This window comes from Leuresthes tenuis, unplaced genomic scaffold, assembly GCF_036924035.1.
Source record: "Leuresthes tenuis unplaced genomic scaffold, fLeuTen1.0.hap1 SCAF_4, whole genome shotgun sequence".
Classification (NCBI taxonomy): Eukaryota; Metazoa; Chordata; class Actinopteri; order Atheriniformes; family Atherinopsidae; genus Leuresthes; species Leuresthes tenuis.
Window position 1 is genome coordinate 25,781,792 of NW_027325358.1, and position 15,061 is coordinate 25,796,852.

At 40.9% G+C, this 15,061-nt stretch overlaps 1 protein-coding gene and 1 long non-coding RNA gene across 2 annotated transcripts; one reads left to right on the top strand and one right to left on the bottom strand.

The window, feature by feature from the left end:
• Window positions 1-825: 825 nt before the first annotated feature.
• On the top strand, window positions 826-5,462 carry LOC140304693 (uncharacterized). Its single transcript, XR_011915285.1, has 2 exons — window positions 826-4,140; window positions 4,199-5,462. It is a non-coding gene; the product is annotated as an uncharacterized lncRNA (long non-coding RNA).
• utp6 (UTP6 small subunit processome component) lies at window positions 3,771-14,406 on the bottom strand. The gene is made up of 19 exons (XM_072383428.1): window positions 14,144-14,406; window positions 13,544-13,628; window positions 13,389-13,430; window positions 13,093-13,185; window positions 12,188-12,235; window positions 12,028-12,091; window positions 11,830-11,948; window positions 11,606-11,683; window positions 11,445-11,526; window positions 11,059-11,140; window positions 10,767-10,945; window positions 10,470-10,549; window positions 10,286-10,363; window positions 7,863-8,042; window positions 6,468-6,548; window positions 6,054-6,163; window positions 5,837-5,903; window positions 5,509-5,581; window positions 3,771-4,636 (listed from the first exon to the last, which is right to left on the bottom strand). Exons 1-19 carry the CDS (start codon window positions 14,233-14,235, stop codon window positions 4,482-4,484), a joined length of 1,788 nt encoding a protein of 595 aa, XP_072239529.1. The 5' UTR covers window positions 14,236-14,406; the 3' UTR covers window positions 3,771-4,481.
• Window positions 14,407-15,061: the final 655 nt, after the last annotated feature.

A 15,061-nucleotide genomic window follows, 5' to 3' on the forward strand; every position in this document is an offset into this window, starting at 1 on the left:
CAACCAAACCACCGGGACATCACTGAAACGCACAGGAACAGGATGTAAGGCTGAAAGAGGTCACATGAATGGTGTTGGACTGAAAGGTCTCGTGTCCTCCACACAGGACAAAAAATAATCACCAGCTCTCAGGAGAATCTCACTGCTTTTTGACGAGTAGCTTTATTCAGTAACTCAGAATATTTGCCAGGTTAATCTATAAGCACTTCATTTTCACTTCATACTGTGTATATAAACTGCGTGAGTGAATAAACAGTGAAGCCACAAAAAAAACCACACAAATCAAACTAGAAAATGACTTGAATCATAAGAGTTCTGGTTTCAAAATGCACAGTCGCGGCGAGAGAAAGAATAAAACTCGCTCTGAATCGGAGCCCACACATTGCTCCCTCCTCTCTGCACCGTGTGTCACCCTCTTCTCTCTCTGTAGTGCAGCGGGGCCGATAAGCAGCGGCCGCCCGCCCGCAGGCAGCGCTCTCAATGGTCTCTCCCACCATGAAGGCGGTGGTGGACGCTGTGTGGGCGGTGTGGAGCATCGGGGCCTCCATCTATGATTACATCCACACCAACGCCATGGAGGAGCGCATCCACGCGCTGGAGAACGTCATAACCATCCACCAGTGTGTGATCGGGCTGTTGTCTGCTGGTGTGTTGGCACTCTTCACCTACATCCTGTTCAAGAAGCTCTGAGGACATTTGAAGCGGTGGGGTGGGGGTTGGCAGGCAGGAGGTGGAGCGAGCAGAAGCGTTGGAGCTCATTGTGGTAAAAATAGAGACAGGGTGTGGGTGGGATTGGGTTGGGTTGGGTGGGGGGTACATCTTTACATCTTTGGGTACATCTTTAAAGCTCATAAGAGCAGTGACGGCTGGCCTGCTTTTATGATGGGACCCGAAAAACACGGGCAAGCCGTCTTTATTCCAACAAGGTAATAAGAAGCAGAAGGATTATTTTTAAAATGTGATCAAAACAACAAGTTTTTATTGCAAAAATCATTGCAGTGCCACCTGTTTTCCCTCAACGTTTTGGCGAAGAAAACACACACACTGGTCCTGATCTTCCATCATTAGTTATATAGGTCTGCCTAATGAGTGTTTATTCATATAAAGGCAGAATTTATGCCCCAGTATTATTTCATTTTAATTCTAGAACTGAAATCAGTATTTGATTCTAAAGGCTAAGATACCAAAACAGTTGAAATCTCCTTCCAATTTATTCATAAAAGAGTAAGAAACCCCTGAAAAAGCCTTAAATGGTTCTCTGAGCATCAGCAGATGTTGGAACTCACCAGCTCCCTTCAGGTTTTGCAGGCTGAAGCCGCTGAGTAAAAATACATCCTGCGCATATTTGAACATTTTCTCAGGTTAGCAGTCTAATACAAACTCACTCTGTATCAGCAGGAAATGTCAACGGGCCACTCTGCGTTCTTTCCTCTCAATATTCCAGAAAACAAGAGGATCTGCCAACATCATATGAAACCATTACACCGCTTGTAGTAGCAGTAACTCAATTTACAGAGAAAACTTCAGCATGGCTCGTTTTCCAAAGGGATCACTACAGAGAACTTTATTCTTCTTCACAACTCCGGCCTTAATTTGCCTAATGTTTCCAGTTTGTCTCTTCGTCTTCTCTTAAAGCCCATCTGAGATATGAGGAAATGTTCATTATGCTGAATGTGGTGTCAGCGACAGCGTCGTTTGAGAGGCTGAAGGTCTTTTACTACAAGAATGTCCTTCAGGTTATCATCTGCGTTGGGCTTTTTCTTTTTCATGTAACCGTTTCTTAACCAGAGAATTGGACTCACAAGATTTAAAATCTCTTTTGCAAGTGTGCTGGCCAAGACAATTCGATTATAAGAGACCGAATAATTCATCATTTACTGATTTGATAAGACGTTGTACATGACCGTGCGCATTTCTTAATTTGTTCTTGACTGTCAGATGAGTAAACACATGTCGAGTAACCTCTTGTGATACAGTTTCATAGATGGACGTGTGTTGTCCAGAATTTTGGTTCATTTATACTTTTTCCATGAACATTTTGTTATACCTCATTACTTGTATCAATGTGGGTGCCACTGCTGTTATTTTTTTAAAAAGCACTAATTTTAAGTGTCCTTAAAAACTGTACATATGTTTAGAGGTTGATTTGAGGCCTTTCGAGCATTTTGTAGGTGTTCTGTCACTCAGTGCTTCTGCTGCTCCGTATTAATGGTTTGTTTCCTCTGGTGACATTTTGTACCATCAAAGGCCACAATTTAAACAAGATAAACCCTGTTACTTAAGGCAAACACTGGTTAAATACGTAGTGTCAAGTGTGTTTTTGAGAATGTAACTGATGCTTTTTGTTTTTTTTGTCCAAAAGACTCAATGTTGCTAACCTGCCAAAAGATCCATTGAAAGAAGTGGGTCGGTGAGAACTGCAGTTTTGTGCAAAGGTCTTGTGCCGCCCCTCATTTCTTTATTTATTGCTAGGGAAATGTATTATCTGATTTATTAGAATGTGTGTAAACATAAATTGAAATGCAGTACATAAGGCAAGCACAAAGTCTGTATACTTCCAGTGAACTTGAAAGTCAATATTTGGTACGAGCACCTTTTATTCTTTATTTGTTTGAACCCTCTTAGACGAGCTTTCTTGTCATTTGTATTTTAAAGTAGTCTTCAGGAATAGTTCTTCTTCTTGAAGGACATTCCAAAGCTCTTCTTTGGATGTTGGCTGTTCCCACACTGCTTCAGTAACGTTGAGGTCTGTGACTCAGTGTGTTTTTAATGCATCTGCAGTCTTTTTGGGATCAGTGTCATGCTGAAACATTGACATTTCCAATTAGACGCTTTCCAGACGGCATGGCATGATGGATCAAAACCTGGTGGTGCTTCAGCGTTCATTCCTCCATTCATTTGAACAACATCCATAACCTCCTGGCTTTCTCTGTACATATTGAAGGTAATTTTAACAAAAAAACATTAATTTGGATTCATGCCTCCATAAGACCTGTTGCCACTGATTTTCACTCCAAGTCTTGTCATTTGGCATACCTCAGCCTTTCCTCCCGGTTTCCTTTCCTTGAGAATTGCCTCTTGACAGCCACCCTTCCATGGAGGCCTTTTCAGATTAGACTTCAGTGAACAGTAGATGGATAAATGGATGATCCAGATGCATCTCTCAGGTTGTGTGTCAGTTCTTGGCTACAATTTCTTCTTTGTCCTCCACTTGCCCAGTTTTCTCAATTTGTTTTTAAAAGGACTTTCTGAAGACCTTGCTGAGCCATGTTTTCATCTCATATCTCTTTGGGTGCAAAAACACCATTTTGTGTTAGTTAAAATATGTTATCTGTGGCATTGTTTTGTAAATGCATCTAAAGAAATGGGAACAAAATGTGACAGGCTGCTAGTTTCAAAGTGCCTAAGCATACAACTTAAAATGAGTTTGTTGCTAAGTTGAGTGTCATGTGTAGACACAACACTGGCCCATCCTTGGAGCTGGATTCCTCTTCATGCTTGAATGATTAAGTGGCTTAAACAAACACATTCCTCTTAAAATGGTCAGCTACAAGGACTGGACTCAAAAGGAGTAAAAGAGCAGCCCATGTTCAAAGAAAAGGCCTTCATAAAGTCTTGAACTACTGCTCAGGGCCACTTTAAAGATTACAAAACAGTCTGGCTCTTTGGAAGAAACGAGGCGTGACTCAAGACTTTTGCAAATGAATATTGGTGTTATCTTTGTGTGTGTCATGTGATTGTCTCAGAGGGACCACAACCAGAAAACACCCTTAGACAAAAGACTGTTTTAATAATAGAACAGCATCAAAGTTTGTACACTGAAAATGACAAATGTGTAATTCAATTAAACTGGGCCTCCTTTTCTTAACCATATTTTTTGAACATTGGTGTGGTCGTGAAACAAAATCTGACCATTAAAACTCAGTAAATGCAAGTTGTTAGAAAAAAATGGCACAAAGTGTGCTTCCAGTAAGCCCCCCCTCAAACTGGAATACAGGCTTTCCACTTAAAAGCAATGGAATTATTCATGAGCCAGGGGAGCCACAGCTTTGCTGAACAGGTGTCCGTGTTGTTTGGATTCACAGGTCTGGTTTCATCCCCAGCTTACAAATATGTGAGATGACCACAGCCTCTATAGATGTGATGTGTTGAAATTATACAGTGGACCCACTGAAGCAATGTTAACGGGAAAAATCAGTTAGCTGCTTTGTTGTAGCGGACACACAAATTCCTACATTCATTTGAGCTGAAGAACAAGTCCATATTCAGAGGCAGGAGGGCCAGGTGGTGTAGTACAACTGTTTGATTCCTGGATGGACCCAAATGCTGCTGCCAGTGTTTAGGTCGTTGTTACTTAGTCAGGTTTGGAGAAAGATCATGGTTTATTCTACATATAACTTAGTTTTTACATCGCTGCGAAGTGGTCTTGGTCATTTCACATATTGTGCTATGCTGGGCTGTCTACAGTCTACAGAGTTCCCTCACAAGTGTCCGGTCTGTAGCAGAGTGTATTTGGAGGTGAATCTCTCCACACTCTCCCCCTCAAGGAACTTCATGGCTCTCCAGTGGATTTTTCCGCAGTTCTCCGGCTGGCCGAGGGGTCCCAGCTCCTCCTGGATGTACTGCAGCCACAGATCTTCAGAATAAAACAGAAAATATTAGAGATAAAACTTCCAGATTAACAGTGCTGTTCGAGGAGTTTGCCAGCTCTCCATTTCTAGTAACTTTTTCTGCGGAAACCAGACTAGTAATTTGAAGGTGTTGCAACCAAACACTGACTAAACCTTGTGGGCTACGCATTAAGTAAATAGAAAGAAAGTGAGCGAAGCTGCAGCTCTACCAGACAAGTTCTAAAAATGTGTATCTGCTACTGGCGTTCAGTTGGAAATTGTAATTAGTGTGGACTAAATTAGCACTGCCTCAGTCAGTTACTGGGTTACAGGTAGGACAAATAAAACCATGTTGAAAGTGAAGATGCACGACTGAACTCTGGTCTGGAAGATTGCTTTTCTTTTAAATTTCCTACCTTACGTTTAACCACTACAAGCACTTAACTAGTGAGAAACTGTAAAGCAACTCGCAGAGGTGTGCTTGCTCTCTGGATACCTGGCGAGGCTGTCAGCTGCCCCGCTGTTGGGCACATCTTGTTAAATCGACCACATATCTGAAGTTTAAAGATGTATATTGTGACATTTAAAAAAAAAAAAGCTTACACATTCGTTATGAGACAGGAGAGAGATAAAAGGCAGCTCATTGTTGATAGTGTAAGTAAATGTGGCTCATGGAGTGAAGCGAGGGGAATTTTTCATCTGAACGCACCCAAAGAGGGATGCTGACACAACGGAGCTTCCAAGAATAGATTTATTCAAATCATCGCACGGCAAGTTGTTTTGTAAAGAAAGGAACTTTTGCCCTCCTCACCCGTGTAACATGAAAGTGTAAATAAAGGTTTTTAACCAACATCATTTTGCCCGATTGCTCCTAAAGCGCATTCAGAACTCCGCTCACCTTCATCTGACGTGCCGAACTCCTGCAGCACCCTCTCATAGCAGTCTCGCAGATTGTTCATCTTCGGAGTCTCCTGGAAGAACAAGCATTTTCTAACCGTCAGGATTGTCTTATTTTATCCATGAAACAAAAAATATCCCGAAATGCCCCCTCCCCCCTTTCTTCTTCTGTGGCAGAGTAAGCTAAATTAGCCGTATCTCTCAGTCAGTTCAATAAAATCTGAAGATTTTCATCAGTGGCAGATGGAAGCCCTGAAAGATTCTGAGTTTTTGAAGAAAAAATGTTCATTTTGCATCATAGCTTTACACAAAGCAGTTGATAAACATACCTGATTCTTCTCGATTTGAATCATTTTGGTGAAAAAGGTCTTGGACAAAGGACGATTTTCTTGCAAGCTACAGAGAAGATGCAAAAATTCAGTTACATCACAAACTGCCATGGATCTTCTGAGGTCACTTTGCTTTCGCACCACAGTGTTCTGAGACCAGAATTATGCCTTTTTTTTTTTTTTAATCATCAAAATGGAAAACTTTATAAGCTGCTACCTTGTAAAGGTTTTCCTTGCTTTTTTATAGCCTCCAGTTGAGAAGGACCAATCGAGGTAGCTCTCTTTCATCTCCATGGCGATAGTCGCTACAGCAGACAGCAGACCTCTCTGGGAACAGATAAGAGTACAAACTGTCTGATAGTTGTTTAGATAAACTGCTTCACACTAATTTCACTCACTGGATGTTGACGACATGATGAAAATGAGGGAGACCCTGTAGTAAGTCAGGCCTGCCATGTTCTTTCTGTGAATCTTTGCAAATATCTATAAAGAATGTTTACAACACGCAGTCCGAATGTCTTCCTAGCCAAAAGAAGATCCCCAGTGCTGTTTTGTTCTTCCGCTTACAGCAGATATAACAGTAGCTGCAGCCAGACCTGCTTCCTTTATCAGACGAACTGAGGTGGGCTACCTTGAAGATGGCCTCTGTAGCTTCAGGACTCTGATTGGCCACGCTCCACTGGAGCTGCAGCTGCCACAGTGGTAGACTTTCCTGTAAGAGACAGAAAATATCAGCTGAATAACCATCACCCACTTTTTAAAAATGTATTGTGTGAGTATATCAACAGTTTGAAAGAAGATCAGCAGGAAGGGGAACATTTCACTTCATACAACAAATTTATGTCTATGAGTCAACCTGATCATTCAGGAATTTAGTCATTTTTCAGTTAAGTCATTAGAATGTCCCAAATGTATTGTGGAAATGAGGCTGGGCGTCTGCACCACCCTATGGGCCACAGAATCGGGAAATCTCATGTTAGGGGACTCTGGCTGATTCCCGATCACCTCCTTGGGAGAATACAAATACAAAGTATTCACTTGAAGGCAAATCTGCACAGCCTTCTAACAATAGTCTCTTTTGAGGAGTTGATTAGGCATTGGCAAGCATCCACTTTAAGGCCACGTTGACCAGGAGGAAGGTGTGAGTTCAGCCTGAGCTACAGCAGATCAACAGTTACTTTCAAGTTAGATTCAGTTTATTTCCAGTAAATTGTTCATGTTTCCTTTGTAAGGTAAGTTAGTCCATTATTAGTCCCACAGTTTGGAAATTCTATAGTGCAATTATACAGTATAATACCTCGATGTTTATGTTTCCCTGTTAAGGCTTCTGGTTTTGAACCTTCCTCTCATCACTGTAAGAGGGACTAATTATTCCGCACTCCTGGCTGGTGACAGCTCACCTTCCACTGCTATGAGCTCACTTTAGGTTTCTTTTTAAAAGTGTTCGACATTAAGCCGGATTAAGAGCATTTTCGCCCATTTGGAAACCTTACCAGACACAACCCTTTTGGAGGTGTGTACCATTACTCTGCTCATTATGCAAGTCTCACTTTAACTTCAGTGTGTAAGTAATCCTCATTATACAGCTACTTCTCAAGTGTTGTGAAAGTCCCATCGCAACAACAACCAGCTACTGTGTGTATTCATAGAAATACACTAATAATTTGTTTTCAGGCTTTTATTGTGTTACATTTATTGTTGACAGCTAAGCTTTCAAAAAGTCATCATATTTCTCAACATACACATATAGAAAGCAGTCTGAGGAAATTTATCTGATGGAATAGAGACTAAGTGGGCCAAGGAGATGGCCCACTTATACAGCAGTGCCGGTGGGCTGTGTGTGTATCAGTGTCCTTCCATGTGTGTCCGATCTCCAGGGGACTGCAATTACTCCAGTACTGTACCAGCACATGTGTGCTCAGTGTACGCAGACAAAGTTATCAAACTGGATGTGACAATGGACTGAGGACTAATGAATTGAGGTCAAAGTGAGTGTGTGTGAGTGAGTGAGTGTGTGTGTGTGTACCTTGGGATTAACATGTGTGAGGGCGTCCTGGAAAAGCCGGCCTATGTCTCCACTTCCCACTTGCATTAATGTTTGAAAACTCAGACACCATACTGACACTGATTGGCTGTAGCGCTGTGTGGCTGTCATGGCAACACTGACAGCTCCCTCAGCATCTCCCGATGAGAGCAGGATCTGCAGCTGGTCACATGGAAAACATCATGTTAGTTTCCGTACATCTTTACAAAGTATTATCACATTTCTAACCAACTCCTTGCTGTTATTGTTCTCTTTTAAAATCAGTGCAGTTACATCGTTGCTCCTTGTCAACCGCCACAGAGTTCATCAGAACAAGGTCAAGACTCGCCGACTGTTTTCACAATCAGCCTTTTAGCATTTTCACGCAGAGATTCAGCTGAAATCACTGCAAAGAAATGACAAACTTGTTTGGCCATCTTTGATCAATCAAACTGACACAGGGGATCAGTGGCGATTTCAAAACTTAAGCCAGTGTCCCCAAAAAGCCAGTCAAAGGAACAAACAAAACTAAGACAAAAACAGAAATGGAGGAAATCCTTCCACATGCCGCGATTTATTTAATGGCTGCACAGTCCACTGCCGGCTCTGTGCTGCCTCTTTTTAGTCTCTTTCTGCTAAGGTGTATTATCATGATCCAATTCGCCGTCACCAGGTTTGCCATTGTCTGAAACCGACCTCAGAACTCAGAAGTGAACTCTGCACTGCCCTCTGGTGGACGTATTGCCTAACAACATGCCAACGTAAAGCATGCATGGGAGTAGTGATGGTTGACGACGTTTGTAAGGGATGTACCCATTTACTTAAGCAATGGGAGTATAAATGAGCCTTAACAGCGAAGCGCAATGAAGACGGAATGGTTGTGCACTGAAAAAGTGTGACAAAGCTTTTGACAAACGCCTTTTTTTCTCTTTTTTTTTTCATTATTATACACAGCCAAAGTGAAACATACTTTCTGTGGCGCTTTATGCAAACCAGGAGGAGTTCGCATGACATAGTTAACATTACAGAGGACGTACTATAAAAAATATATAAAAATTCCATGCTTCACGGTGTATATTATAACACTAACACCTCAAAAACTCGGGCACATTGTTGTGGGCTGCTTAGAAATTAAAGTATTCAGAGAGCCCTTCAGCTTTGCATTGGATTTCTATTTCACACTCCCAGCTCAGAAGAATTGCACTGCCTTCCCATCTTTATTTCCATCCAGCTTCAATTCCACATCATGATGCATTCACTGTACCTCTAAAGTGGATGCTGATGCTCCTTTTTGCTGTGCTATCATCTGCAGTTATTTAGTTAATTTAACTTCAGAAATTAATATGTTAATAATGCTTTAGCAGCACTTTGTCTAAAGTTTTATATCTCAACATGGAAAATCTGACTTTGAATTAGTGTTCCTTGTGTTTTTTTCCTAGTCCGAAGTTGAAAATTCTAATTTACAATTAGTTATCACATGTACGGCCATTTCTGAAACAATGATTAAAAGTAGCTCATAAAAACAGCAGTTCTTAACATTAGCTTCTAAAAATATTAACAAAAAGCAAAGGAATGGAGTGACAGTGAAGCCAAGGGTCCCTGGAGCTCATAATGAGGCAGAGGGATTAATCTTTGATTGTCTATCAGCCTGCCAGCCAATCTTTATGTGACTTCATCTTTCCTACCAGTGATGCAGTGTTTTATCGATCTGGGTCAGATCAACAGATGAATCCTCACAACTTTGAGCCTAAAAGAGGAACCCGTACCAAACTGCCCACCCTCGAACTACAACCGAGTGAAATTTTGATATCTAAGAATAAAAGTGCCAATCAAGTATTTCTCCATAAGTATAGTGTGTGGTAGTATGAGCTCATTTTACCGTGAAGGCTAGCGTGAGCTCTCTATTAACTGTGTGCACTTTCAGAAAGTAAAACTGTACTTCAAGGGTTACTGACTGCAATATTGAGTCTAAATTTATGTTTGCAGGGTAGCTCAAACCTTTAGGGCATACTTTGCCCAGTGTAGTAGAGTGGAGTTGCTCCCCCCACACCCTAATACCAGCTGCTAAGAAAAGAGCTATAAATTCATGGTTTAAAGGGGAATTGTTGTATGGTCTTCTAGGTGTTATTTTGACCAAACCGAGACCTCAGGAAATTGTGACAACTTGTAAAAAAAGAAAAGAAAAATAATACTGTGCATCTCCTTTAAAGAATGTGTGCCAGGGTCTATGAGAACAGCCGCATACCCGGAACTTAGTTGTGACTGCATACATTTGTCAATAGATTTGTGCTCAATGTCTGCTTCTGTAGACTCCAAAAGATTTCCATCCAGGGTCCTTCCAGTGAAGGTTATAATTGAACTGCAACTTTATTGTGCATGCAGTTGTCCATGTGCACATCAGTATCCAAATGCCATTCAGCCCTTACCCAGTTCTTGTAATACTCTTCCTTCAGCAGTGAGGAGTCATGGGCGCGTTTTAGTACTCCAAGCAACCTCTCCTGCCTCTGTAACACAAACATGTGACAATTTCCTCATCAACTAAAACACACTTAAGCCCAAATTTGACACTGTACATGGGGAGGAAATTGTTCATCGGTTCCGTTTACACACTTTTTCCTTCAGTTCTTGGACGTTGGTCTTCCTCTTTAGTCTTTCCAAGCAGAAGGCCACATAGCAAGTCCACATTGGCTCTAAAAGGCAAAGCACAGCCTTATACTGACTATAACTGGCAATGATGGTATCAATTCAAAGGGCATCCACAATATTAGGGTGGTAATTATTCTACAACATTAAAATCCATTGCGTTCAATGTAATAATGTTCAAAATCTGAACAGCACAGTTAAGTCTCAAAAAGGGATTTTAAAAATGCCAAATCGACAATGTGCATGTATTTTCTGAGCTCTCACCGGTGCCGAGGCTCTTGACGCCCTCCTCGTAGACCTGGCAGCAGCGTTCCTCTCTGCGGTTGATATCCGAGGCCCGGCCTTTGGCAGTGTGGAGTTCCTCCCCTGCTCCCGGAGCCTCCAACTCCCTCTTAGCCATGAAATCCCATGTCACGCTGTCCTCTGTGTAGTCTGTCTGTAAGCTGGAAACAAAGAGAGGGAAAACGGGAACGCTCAAAAATAAAGCGCCGTTTAACAGTTCAATGAGTGAGACGGTTAAAACTCAACTTTTTTGTAAAATAAATGTGCGCCTTACTCTTGCAGGATGGAGTCCTGGAGTTCTTTGGCAAAGTCAAAGATAGCTGCTATGTTTAGAAGTGAGATGACAAACTCTGCTTCTGTGGAACATAAAGGTTTATGGACACAGGAAGAGCGATGCATAGCATCAATTACTACCACTAACACGGCAGGATCTGGTTCAATATGCAAGTTTTGGTTAGCAACATCAAGGAAAACTGGTGTTTAAATACATAAGGATCATATAAAGAAAAGCTTTGGTACTTAGGTTCAAACAGCACCTTAATATCCCAATGTGTTTTTTACTTTTACAAAAGACATCTGAAAAAGTTAAAATATAACACATAAGTGCAATTTCTAGTCATTATAATGACCGTTTTTGCAAATACATGTTGAAAAGTTTACCTTTGATTTTTCCCGTCGCACCTCTGTACACAACCTCAGCCAGTTTGCCACTTAGTATCTCTGGAGAAAACTCATATTCGCCCTGGAAGGTGTGAAAAGGAGGCACTCAATAATACTGACCTGATGCACTTCCAACAGTCAGCTCTCAGTTCCACACTCACCAGGTCCATCTCAGCCTTCTCCAGCTCATCCTTCTGCTTCCTCAGTTTCTCACAGTGCAGCAGCTCCATACGAAAGTACTAATACAGCAACGATGGCAGAATTTAGAGGAGGTCTCAGTAAATTCACACCTGCTGGCATTCATCACACTTTCCCCAACACCTACTTCTTTGACTGAATCTAAGGTGGGATCTTTTGGCACAGGAGTATTTTCTGTGTATTTTACCTCCTGGTAGACTTTCTTGTTGTCTGGGTGAAAACGCAGTGCTCGCAGGAACAGGTGTCTGGCACTTTCAGAAGAATCTCGATCCTCCAGCTCACTCTTTGCAGCCATTATCCACAGGGCTGAAGGAGGAGGTCTGAGTTAAAATTTGTTAAGTGGGACATAGGTGGGATTCTTTTTCCATGTAACATATTTCCGTACCTGGCTTGTCAGGGTGGATAGCAAGCATAGCCGAGAACACCTTGCTGATCTGGCCTTTGGTGGCCTGAAGAGAGAACCCAAACAGAGATCATTTTTAGAAGGATTTATGAATGAATCTGATTGATCTGAGCTGAAGGCAAAAGATGAGATCTTTACTTACCCATTTCTTACAGAAAGCAACATGTGAGAGCCATAGCTGCACATCGTCCTGGAAATTAAAAGGACATTTTGGAGGTGTGAATTTATACTGGCTCTCAGTATTTTGTCACTGCAAACATACTATCTGATTTCCTTTGTGAAGCCAAAATCTAAAGCAATTCTAGGTTGAAGGTAAAACTTAAAACTATGCAAACGGCATCATCACTTGCTGAAGCTTCCAGTAATGCTACTGTGATGCAAGTAAGCCGCTGCTTGCACTAAAGGAAAAAAGAAAAAAGTCTAGAACAGACGTTTACCCTCAGCAGGCCTCCGGAACATGGCCAATCAGAAAAGAGTGAGCTCTCAGAGACTTAGAATTAGACTTTACTGTCATTCAAAAGCACATTCGCAATGTACATTTGAACGAGATTTCATTGCAAGGCTCCAGAAGACAAGTAAAACAGTATAAATATAAAGTAGAATAAAATATAAAAGAAATAGAAACAGAATAAAAAAATATCTGACTTAATTACAGAAATAAAATAAATAGACAGTAGTGCAACGGAGTTCACAATGTCCATGTAAAATGAGAAAGAGAATAGTGGGCCTTAAAAAAAGTGGGCCTTTTTTCTTTTCTTAGGAAGGTTCATGACGAACTGAAATTATCAAGTTCTCCAAGTTCAAAGGAAAGGACCTTCAGTGCTTCCTTTATCATCTTCTTTTATTTGTTATTCGACTATACCCTCGAGCTAAAATGACTTGTTTCAGACAGCTGAGGGGCTTTGTAAGGTTTAATAAACCCCTAAAATATACTCTTGGAATGAAGATATAGAGAAGAAAATTAGCTGAACAGTTGGTGGATTTAACCTGTGCATTTCACCCAGGAAAACTATCCTTGTAACTTAGTAAAGACTGTATATTCAGTACCTTCCACTTCTTTGTAGCTCTTCTGAAGATACTATTTATTCTGTGGATGATGGGGAACTCGATCTCCTCTCGTTTGAACTGGTAGTGTATGTGCTGAAAATGACAAGCACAAATAAATCACTTTAGATGAAGAAAAAGAACAGCGTTCACCTTTTCTGTGCCACTTTTACATGCTTGTTGGTTAGTGCCCTACACCAAAACATCCAAGTCAAATTCTTAGAAGCTAGATGGATGAGTCAACATGTCTCTTTACAACATTTTACAATGGTTACAATAATCTATAATAGGTTACTTACTGCTCTTCTCTTCTTGATCAGCTCTAAAACGTTGATTTCATACTGCAATTAAAAAATATGTTACACTGAAACGAGTGCTTTTAGCGTCACACAATGTTTCTACTCATTTTGTTTTGAATCCAGGCTGAACACATTGTATGACAATGACCCCATACCTGAATGTATGCAATGAAGTCATCCTTGTTCACCATCAACCTATGGAGCTTGTACTCCAGAGCCGTTGCCCTCTTGATTAAGGATCTACAACCATGAGAAACAGTCATGTTAAATCAATTTTTTACAAACTACTTCACTAAACACATGCCCAGGAAGAGAGAGAAAGAGATGGGCAGACATTAACATGTGAGTGGTGTACCAAGACAAACACACACACACAAAACAGTCTTGAACAATACTTATCGAAATAAAGAAGGGAGGCAGAATAATTGGCTACTTTTCAATGAAGATGTCACACGGAAAATGTTCTACATCTAAAAAATATATACGTTTGGCTTGAAGACGTGAATTCCAGCACTGAACAAAATCATACTTAAAATCCCACCATGCGGGTGTTGTAAAAGGATTAGCAGTGTTTGCTTGGACACCTCAAAAGACTTCAAAGTACAGTTTTTTTGGGAAGGGAAATTTTAGATGTTTTTCTCTGCGAGAAAAAGAGAAAGAACGAAAGAACGTTTTGTCAATCTGGGGTAACCTATCCACTGCTTTGCTGTTCTTCTGCAGGACAGAGTGTGGAAATCTTTCGGATGTTTTCTTACTTGACTTCTTTTTTGGTGAACAGTCCCACTCTCTCCAGCTGCTCCAGCTCTGGGATCCTGTCCTCAATTCGCTGCTGAACGATCTCCGCCATCTTGTTGAATGCCTCAACTACGACTGCTGGTTGGTGCTATTCAGTTTAGTAATGTCAATTCCTCTACACTGGATTATTTTAGGGGCCAAGACGGCTCGACTGGATCTCTAAAATCCACATGTGTAGAGGTTGTGATTCGCGGATGTTCCGGTTACGTCTGTAAATAGGTCCGTCAAGAAACACGAGCAAGTAGAGTACAGGGAGTGTTCACGGTGTCTGTGGTTTGCATTCGCCGTTTTAAAAACTGTACGTTGGAAAATTGAATGTAATATATATCAATTTCTAAAATAGCGCAAAATATATTTATAAAGCCAAATTAAAAAACGTTGATGGAAATAACGCCTCACATGAAACGAACGTCAAATGTAAAGCTTAAATGTAATTGGCACGTGCGACTGAAAAACATGTATCCCGTTGCTACTCACAAATATGCAAAAATGTGTCTAGAGATATTATTATTTTTCACATGTGTATTAAGTTTGGGTTTACATGAAAAATAGTTATCCATGGAAGTGAATGGAGTTAATAAAAAGTTAACCCACAGACAAATACCAGAGAACACAAAGATCCTACTTAACGTGTTTGTAAAGCGTGGCTCAGAGCACGCTCGTATTAAGTAATTACATACATTTCAAAATACCACGTTTATTTGTATTGTTTTAAGTAAAACAAAAGGCACTTCACCCTAATTAGCATAAATATATAAGACAAAAGCCATAAACATCTCAAACCCACTTAATGTTAAGCCCTCTCCAGCGTTCTGGGTTTTTTTTCGGAATCGTTCCGTTTGCTTTATCATAACAGTTTTACGCTTACAAGGTATTTA